This window comes from Tuber melanosporum (assembly GCF_000151645.1).
Source record: "Tuber melanosporum whole genome shotgun sequence assembly, scaffold_240, strain Mel28".
NCBI classification, from domain to species: Eukaryota; Fungi; Ascomycota; class Pezizomycetes; order Pezizales; family Tuberaceae; genus Tuber; species Tuber melanosporum.
The window spans coordinates 1-8,305 of record NW_003298909.1 but is presented as its reverse complement, the minus strand read 5'-3'; the positions used below and the strand labels follow the sequence as shown (position 1 = coordinate 8,305).

The 8,305-nt window shown below is 46.7% G+C and overlaps 4 protein-coding genes; all 4 read left to right on the top strand.

The window, feature by feature from the left end:
- Positions 1 to 535: 535 nt before the first annotated feature.
- Positions 536 to 1,399, top strand: GSTUM_00000999001 (uncharacterized protein; the record flags this gene model as incomplete). XM_002838319.2 has 3 exons in its annotated part: positions 536 to 1,048; positions 1,107 to 1,174; positions 1,311 to 1,399. Exons 1-3 carry the CDS (start codon positions 894 to 896, stop codon positions 1,397 to 1,399), a joined length of 312 nt encoding a protein of 103 aa, XP_002838365.1. The 5' UTR covers positions 536 to 893.
- A 19-nt stretch (positions 1,400 to 1,418) lies between these two features.
- Positions 1,419 to 3,514, top strand: GSTUM_00000998001 (uncharacterized protein; the record flags this gene model as incomplete). XM_002838318.2 has 3 exons in its annotated part: positions 1,419 to 1,538; positions 1,593 to 2,000; positions 2,058 to 3,514. 3 exons carry the CDS (start codon positions 1,419 to 1,421, stop codon positions 3,354 to 3,356), a joined length of 1,827 nt encoding a protein of 608 aa, XP_002838364.1. The 3' UTR covers positions 3,357 to 3,514.
- A 344-nt stretch (positions 3,515 to 3,858) lies between these two features.
- On the top strand, positions 3,859 to 4,945 carry GSTUM_00000997001 (uncharacterized protein; the record flags this gene model as incomplete). XM_002838317.2 has 2 exons in its annotated part: positions 3,859 to 4,292; positions 4,385 to 4,945. 2 exons carry the CDS (start codon positions 3,859 to 3,861, stop codon positions 4,842 to 4,844), a joined length of 894 nt encoding a protein of 297 aa, XP_002838363.1. The 3' UTR covers positions 4,845 to 4,945.
- Positions 4,946 to 6,681: 1,736 nt separating this feature from the next.
- GSTUM_00000996001 (uncharacterized protein) lies at positions 6,682 to 8,175 on the top strand (the record flags this gene model as incomplete). XM_002838316.2 has 6 exons in its annotated part: positions 6,682 to 6,711; positions 7,154 to 7,177; positions 7,275 to 7,541; positions 7,626 to 7,765; positions 7,840 to 7,956; positions 8,005 to 8,175. The coding sequence occupies 6 exons, from the start codon at positions 6,682 to 6,684 to the stop codon at positions 8,012 to 8,014; spliced, it is 588 nt and encodes a 195-aa protein (XP_002838362.1). The 3' UTR covers positions 8,015 to 8,175.
- Positions 8,176 to 8,305: the final 130 nt, after the last annotated feature.

Here is an 8,305-nt window from a genome sequence, read left to right as displayed (position 1 = left end):
GGCTAACAGAGTATGTATCTATTTGTTCAGCAGCCAACACTTCGCCGTACTCCCCCGTCCACATTGTTTATGTTTAGAATGTTTACCTATCTATCTACATGGAGATTTCCTTTAGTTTGGGATCGATAGCGGAAGCTTGAAATACATGCTTTGGGTCACTGGCGTAGCGATCTTCAATAGCACATGTCTATTGACACAGTGAATTGAACGACACATTTTGTCAATCTCAGGCATCGTTTATATCTTGGCAGAGACGCCTACCGGTACTCGATGCTGGTGAGTGGCAGTGGAAAAGAGCCAAGCATCTTGCTAAAATTATCCTACTGAGTATTCCTACCGGCACACTAAACTAATTTAGGTTTTGTTGCTCTGGTTACCGTCGTGTGGATGGAGGTCCCCCCACAACTGGCTCCCTTTGTCGCAAAATAATAATATTGTTATTGTGTGTGTCGTCATCAAGAACTTTGCTTGGGCTGGACGGCCATCCGAGCCCACAAGCAACTCGCTCGTGATAAGCAATTCTCCACCACAAAGAGGCTCATTAGACTAGTCTACAGCGAAGTGCGACTGCGTGACCTTCGCAAAACCGACGAAGATAGGGAGCTAGCTTACCAAACCTGTGACAAAGTGCTATTGGTGCAACCTCTTTGTTGCTCCTTGGACCTTTATTAACTACCTCGTGCCCCAGTTCCTCAACCTCATCCTAACAGAACACTAAGGAGGAAGAAAGAAAGGAATAGAGGGGGGGAATTCTCGAATACAGTAATCACCATCTCCCCACCATTCTAACGGACGGAAGTGGTATCCCTCAACCTATCGCTTCGGGGCTGCTATCGGCAACTTTGATCTGTCACCACTGTTGTTTGCTCGTCTTCTCGACCAAGTTTGCCGCTATGGGTCTAGAAGAAGTCTGCTCTCCTTCTGACGGAAGCGACGATCTCTCCGTACCGCCGTCTCCTCGGCGGTCGACTTCATCTCTTCCAGATCCTGCTACGGCCGCCCAGCCCCTACCCGCAGCAGAGAAGTTTCACCCCGCTGTCTACGTGGTGTGAGCTTTCCCCCGAGCAACCTCACTTATAGCGCCATACTAACAGCCGAGATTACAGAGTATGGATCATTCTAAGTTCGGCCGTAATCATCTTTAACAAGTGGGTCTTGTTCAATAAGAAATTTCGTAAGTTCCTTATAGCTCTCTGCATGGCTTATCCGCCATTACGGTGGTCTAGGCGTTGCGACTAACTTTTACTGTAGCATTCCGTAAGATCTCCTTGCCTTCCGGGTGACAATAATTATCGAGCACGGGTATTAAGTTTGCCATAGCAATATTCCTTACAACATGGCATTTGGTGTTTGCAACGATCGCTACCCAGATCCTCGCACGGACGACACACCTCCTTGATGGCCGGAAAAATGTCCCCATGACGGGGAAGCTCTATCTAAAAGCCATTCTTCCCATCGGCCTGTTTTTTAGCTTGAGTTTGATATGTGGAAACCAGACGTATCTGTACCTGAGTATTGCTTTTATACAGATGCTAAAGGTACAATTACATTCCTTTGTTACGCCGGTTACTTGCTCGCTCTAATCGTCACAGGCAACCACCCCAGTGGCAGTCCTCCTCGTAGGTTGGGGAATGAGTGTAGAAACTCCGAATGTTAGGGTGCTTGCAAACGTCTCCGTGATTGTGCTAGGTGTCATGGTTGCCTCGTATGGGGAGATCGCCTTCAATTTAACTGGCTTCGTTTTCCAAACCGTCGGCATTATTTTCGAAGCTTTCCGCCTTATCCTGGTACAGCGGCTGCTTTGGTCTGCAGAGTACAAAATGGACCCGCTCGTATCCTTGTATTACTTTGCGCCAGTCTGTGCATTAATGAATTTCTTGATATTCCTTGTATTTGAGGCATCGAGGCTTAGTATGTCCGAGGTACTTAGGATTGGATTACTCACACTGCTTGCAAATGCGGCCCTGGCTTTTATTCTGAATATCTCAGTGGTTTTTCTGGTAAATTGCATATCCAAACCTTAGAGCTGTGGAATTCATGCTAACTGTACCCGTTAGATCGGCAGAACTTCCTCGCTAGTCCTTACCTTGTGCGGTGTTCTCAAAGATATCCTCCTAGTCGGTACCTCAGTCGCCATTTGGGGCAGTACTGTCAGCCTTACACAGCTGGTTGGCTACAGCCTTGCATTGGGTGGTCTAGTTCTCTATAAGCTTGGCGTGGATAAGATCCAAGAGCGATATCAGCGCATTCGCAATGACGGTTCTAACGCATGGGAGGAATTTGGCGCAAAACATCCAACTCGAAGAAAGGCTTCGATCGGTGGAGCGGCCGCACTTATCCTCATCATGGCCCTAGGGGTTATGTTTGGGACTGGAAAGACGGAAATTCAGTCAGTGCCGCTGGAGGGTGGAGAATCCAGCGAGGTGGTCTATGTTCCCCAGAATCCAAACATGGTGGAACAAAGTGGGCCTTTCCCTGTCGCTACATTAGACATGAAATATCAGCCCCCTAGGAGACTTGATATTGTTGTCAGCGTGTACAAAGAGCACCCGGCCGCGGTTGGCCAGGGTCTAGAAGCGATTAAGCGATTGCCCGGGTTTGGCGGATTGAATCCTAACATCATTGTTTACTTCAAGGATCCTAACGCTGATCAACGAATTGTATATGATGAGACCAAAGCAAATGCTGTTCGAAAATTGGGAGCTAGGGGGGGAAGTAACGCTGCCTGGCTTACCCATATCATTGATATGTGGGATGAACTCGCAGAGCATACAATGTTCCTTGATGGATCCTTCCAGAATTTGGAGAGGATGGCTGAACGCATATATGATTACTACGGCCCGGAAACCGGCATACTCTCTCTTGCTCCTAGCCTCAGCCGCTGTGCCTGCCACCAATGCAAGGACCCCTTTGGAACAGAAGAATCTTGGTATCGTATTCCAGAGATTTTCGCCTCCTTCAATGGAGGCTTTTGCCCTGCTGGATATGTCCTCTTATCACAATCTGGACAGTTCATCGTTTCGGCAAAGCGTATCCGCGGCACCCCGAGGCATGTTTATGAAAGCATGAGACACCTTTTAACTAGTGGCGATGACCACTGGATCCATAACGACAAGAAGTTGGGTTCTTATACGGATGATCTAGATGACCCATTCTTTGGCCGCGCCTTTGAAAAGAGTTGGATGATTGCTTTCCAATGCGGGGACCCAAGATTGGCCGAGAGTTGCCCAACACTCTGGGAGCGACGTCAACCCCAGGACCCACCCGATCGTTGCCAGTGCCTTGATAGGAATCCTGCAGATCCCAAAGGTCCAAAGCCGGCCCGGACAACCCGAAGGCATGTTCGGAAGGTTTGATTTTATGATCTTAGGAGTTAAACCCCCATTTCTGTTTCCTTTTCAATGTTTTCTTTCTTTTACGTTATTTTTGGATTGTGTCACTACAGTAGTTTAAAAGCATTCAAAGCGCATGCAATTTCAGTATTCATATATCACTACAAACTCTGTCTCCTTTACAAGCATTTCTAGTACGATCACATCTTCAGAATCTAGCGAGAGTATATCGTTCCACCACCATCCTCTTATACTTGCCCTAATCTTAGTATTATTTGCAGCGGTAACATGTGGATAGCTTGAATCTCCTAACCCTCGCTCGGAATCCGGTTTTTCGCGAATGACATCGTGTGATGCAACAAATTGCCGAGCACAGCTCAATTCTCAAAGCCATGCCGAGAGTTCGATATTTGAACAGTTTGCGGACAGCTCCTTTCCCTTCCTTCCTTCCTTCCTTCCTTCCTTCCTTCCTCCTCGAACCGTCGTCAAAGCACTGTGTCCACCGGAACTAACAGTTCTTCCCGCCATGCAATCGTCAATCATGCGAAGTATGCCGACACCAGAAAAAGAGGTTTCCCTCCACAACCTAACGGGTAACCTCAGTATCGATGAGCTCCGTAGGGCGCTTCATCCCGCTGTCTGGGATCCTGTGTACCTAGGCGCCCTGAGGGTAACTGTCGTAGAGAAGACGCAACTTCTCCATTTTGCCGCACCTTCCCCATCCCTCCTCATCAATGGGAATTTCACGCCCACCGACCTTGTCGAGGGGCTTCTCTTCGACGGGTTATTCTATTGGGCGAAAGATGCCCGCACCCGAATGCTTGAGTCGATCGCCACCACCGCCGCTAAACTCTGGCGCGCTAATCCCGATGACCTCGAGTCGTTTATCGAGCTTGTCCTCAAGTACTTGACCGAATATACCTTTACTTCCGAGACTACCACCGTGAAGCGTTTCGGCGGGTGAGTGAAAAAAAAATTCACAACATGCGACCCAATCCTAAATGTAGAAGATAGGAGTGCTGATTCATACATAACCTGTACGGACACAACAGATACGAACCCCCATCTGACCTCTCCCTCTACTTCAACGGGCAAATCTTCTTCTTCGACCCGAGCATCGCGGTATGCACTTCCGACAAAGCGCCAATTATCACGGTGGTCACTCCCTCACGCGGGCACGGGGACCCTAACTTCCAGCTTGTCGGGTACCTCCTTGCCGTTGCGCAGAAGCACTTCATTCTCAACCCCGAGCGCGTTGTATACCGGCCGCTCCTCATCTACCTGGCGGCTGGTTCCCTTGCCCACTTCGTTACCGCTACAGTCACCAGGCAGTGTCTCGGCAGCGCCGAGAATGGAATTGTAGACGACGAGAAGGGAGGCTTCCTGGTCCGGATCAGCGATGTGTTCAATCTTAAGTTTGTCGCTGAGAGAGTGAAATTCGTGTGTGCACTCACCAGTATCTATGAGGTGTTACTCTATCGCGAAGTATTGGCGCATATTCCCGATAACTAGCTCACGGATAGCCGTTCTTCCTCTTCTCCCTCCCAGGGATAGTATAGTAACCTAAGGGAAAACATCAAATGCGGGGCTCTTCCCTGTTTTTTTATAGTGCAGGCCTAGGTGCGAGTAATGTGCGATGTGTTTTACAGTACCGTAGATTGGGTTTTGTGCGAGCGCAGCACAGTAGAAGTGATTGGCGTTGTATCATGACCGCGGTTAACACAGAACCAGTACCGCATTATTGGAGAGGTTTTAACCGATTGGTGGGCCACTTTTGGATCTTGTCCGTGGGCACATCCGGGTACTATATTGCCATGTCTCGAGTTTTCCTTTTACAACAGTTCACTCTATACTCGAGTAGACTTTATCAGAACCCCTCCCCCCCCCAGCACTGGTATACAGTAACAACTTTGTCATCGTTCTTTTCCCGCCATACCAAACCTTTCACAGGGTAATATTTTTGGTAGCGGCGGCCGAATTTGAGCTGTCAATGCGGCAGTCTACGCTTAACTGTAGTTCTATGGTATCATAGTTAAGTTCAAGCTACTAGCGAGCTAAGCCGAGGGCAAGCAAATTTTCCAACAGCCCACAAGAAGCCCATCCGTCATCGACCCTTTCATTCCCCGTTAACACAATTGGGCTACGAAAAAATATATAATAATATCATAGGCTCTGTTCGGCGATATCACTTTTGTAGCATAAATTTTGGCATATTGGAGTTTTTATAAGTATAGGAGCGTGTTTGGTGCCAACCACTGGTAGTAAACTGCGACAATTTTTATTATCATGCGAATAAACTCGTATTCCATAAATTAGACTTCACAATTACGATGCCACATGTGATAGTATAAAAACCAGATGTATGATAACCGATATTGTGAGCAAAATGCAGATAGAATATTTCGATACGCAGGTTATTATGATTGTAACACCTATTCTACGATACAGGAAAAACATGTGTGATACTCGTCCCCAGCAAGAAGTGCCCGAAAACATGAAATTGCCACGGGGGGATATATCATATGGGGATAAATCGTTCGAAAAAGGGTGGAGGAAGAGCACAAACACTTTGGTTTGGTATGTACAGTACAGTAAAGGGCAAAATGGAAAAAGTTTAAAATAAAAAGTACCCTTTCATATGACATGCCTCTGAATTTTTTCTTAGCACATGCCATTTTGAACTTTTACTTTGATATATGCTTATTGGTATGATGATACCAGTGAGGTGAGGAAACTCATCCTGGAAGGGCACTTTTACACCAGAAATGCTGTTTTTCACAGCACCAGAACTCAACCACATGAAGTGGAAGTAAATCAATTCTTCATGAACTGGAGGTTTTGGGTATTCTAAATCTGGAATTTAAATTCTGAGGCATATGGTGTAATATTGCCTAAACTGTGGTGATGTGAAATTGGTGACTTTCAAAATAGGTATCTTTTTGTATGCCTGCCCATATAAATTCTTGGCACTTGAGACCAGTTTTGGGATCAGTTGTTCCAGTTGGTGAGAGCTACTCACAGAATGAACATATTTGTCATAGAAATACGAATTTCAGGACCACTAAGTCTTTAGCTATCTATTGATATATTTTTTGTTTTAATTGATTAAGAGGTGGGGGCGAAAACCACGATTTCTGTGACCGAGGATTTCTACTATTTTGGTGTGTATTTTGTCAGTATGATACTTGGACCCACTAATGATAACTTCTGTCCAAGAATTATTGTACGAGTACAATACAGTGCACGTCAAACAGCACCGTAATAATATATTACATAAACAATTAAAGAGTTAAACTCAACGATCCCAATTCATTATAACAAATATCGCTAGCAGAAGGAGTTTCTATTCATGAATGGCATAGCATACTGTACATGCTCTGTGCTTATTAAGACCTTCAACTAGCTAACCATAACCAGAATTCAAAAATCTCCCTTTTTCATGTTGTCATAGCAAACACCCACTAATCGATCAATATCAATCAATCAATTGCTAGGCATCGATCCGAAGATCCCCCCTCATTTTTTCCCCCCTTCTTTTCCCCTCCTTTTTCCTTTTTTCGCCTAATCCCAACTGCTCGAGTACCACACCTCACCTCATCGTGATCTCTCTCTCCACCAAAAAAAAAACGGAAATCCCGGGGTTGTTTTGCCTTACCGTACCACCACCACCCCATCACCATCGTCACCACCATCATCATCATCGTACCGAAAGGGAGGAAGGAAGGAAGGAAGTAAGGAAGGAAGGAAGGAAGGAGTCTACAACATCACACCCCCTACCTCTCAAAACGCCCCCGATAAACTACCACCGCCACCGTCTTTAGTTATCAAATAATCAATCAGTCATGGTACACTCCCCCTCCTCCCCTTACTTTCCGTACTACTCGAGTAGTGTAGAATCTAATGAGCCCTCCGTCCCCCTTTCCTTCTCGGTGCCCATCACAGACTTCCGAAACTGGCCTGCCAGAGAACTGGACCATCCGGCTTTCAAAGTCCAAGGGTCTGCCCTACTACTTCAACACGACGACCACCGAATCGCGATGGGAGCCGCCATCCGACACAGACACGGATAAATTAAAGGTCTACATGGCGGAGAAATTCTCCACAGGGAATACCGCCCCTCCGGAGGGAAGTGGTCAGGCCGGGAAGATTCGGTGCGCACATTTGCTTGTTAAGCATAAGGATAGCAGGAGACCTAGTTCTTGGAAGGAGGTTTGTCTTTTTTTCCCTCTCCTTCTTCTCCCTGATGAGAGGTTTGGGAGGGCTAATTTGCAATGTACTGTACTCGATGGTTAGTCCAACATCACCAGAACAAAGGAAGACGCCATGGGGATTATCCTAGGCTTCGAAACCCGTATTAGAGATCGCTCTACTTCGTTGGCTGATCTTGCCGTGGTTGAGTCTGATTGCAGCAGTGCGAGGAAGCGTGGTGACCTGTTTTTCCCCTCCCCCCATTCCCTCCCCCATCATTTGAAGAACCAGCCCCTGCTGATCTTATTTTCACCCACAGCGGCTTCTTCGGTAGAGGCGAGATGCAAAAGGAATTTGAGGAGGCCGCATTCGCCTTGAGGCCCGGGGATATGAGCCATGCTGTTGAGACCGCCTCTGGGATTCATCTCATTGAGAGGTACGATACTTCTAGCCATCAAGCAAACTATAACTAACCATGCCACAGATTGGAGTAAAAAAATAAAATAAAAACCCCTCATTTATCGATTTCCCCATGAAAACCTTTCTCTCTTCGCCTTCGACTGAGTTTATGTCCTGTCATGTTATACCTGGAACCAGCCGGTGCAGATAGTCAGCTAGTTCGTTCCGAGTAGCAATCAAAAAGGTTATTTCCGTCCTCACATTATACCACACGGCACAAAGTGCCATAGAACCCAATGCAGATACCAAATCCAAGTGCGACATCTACATGTACAATATGGCCCACGGGATTCACTAGTCGTAACCAATCTGGTAGTCGGTTCCTG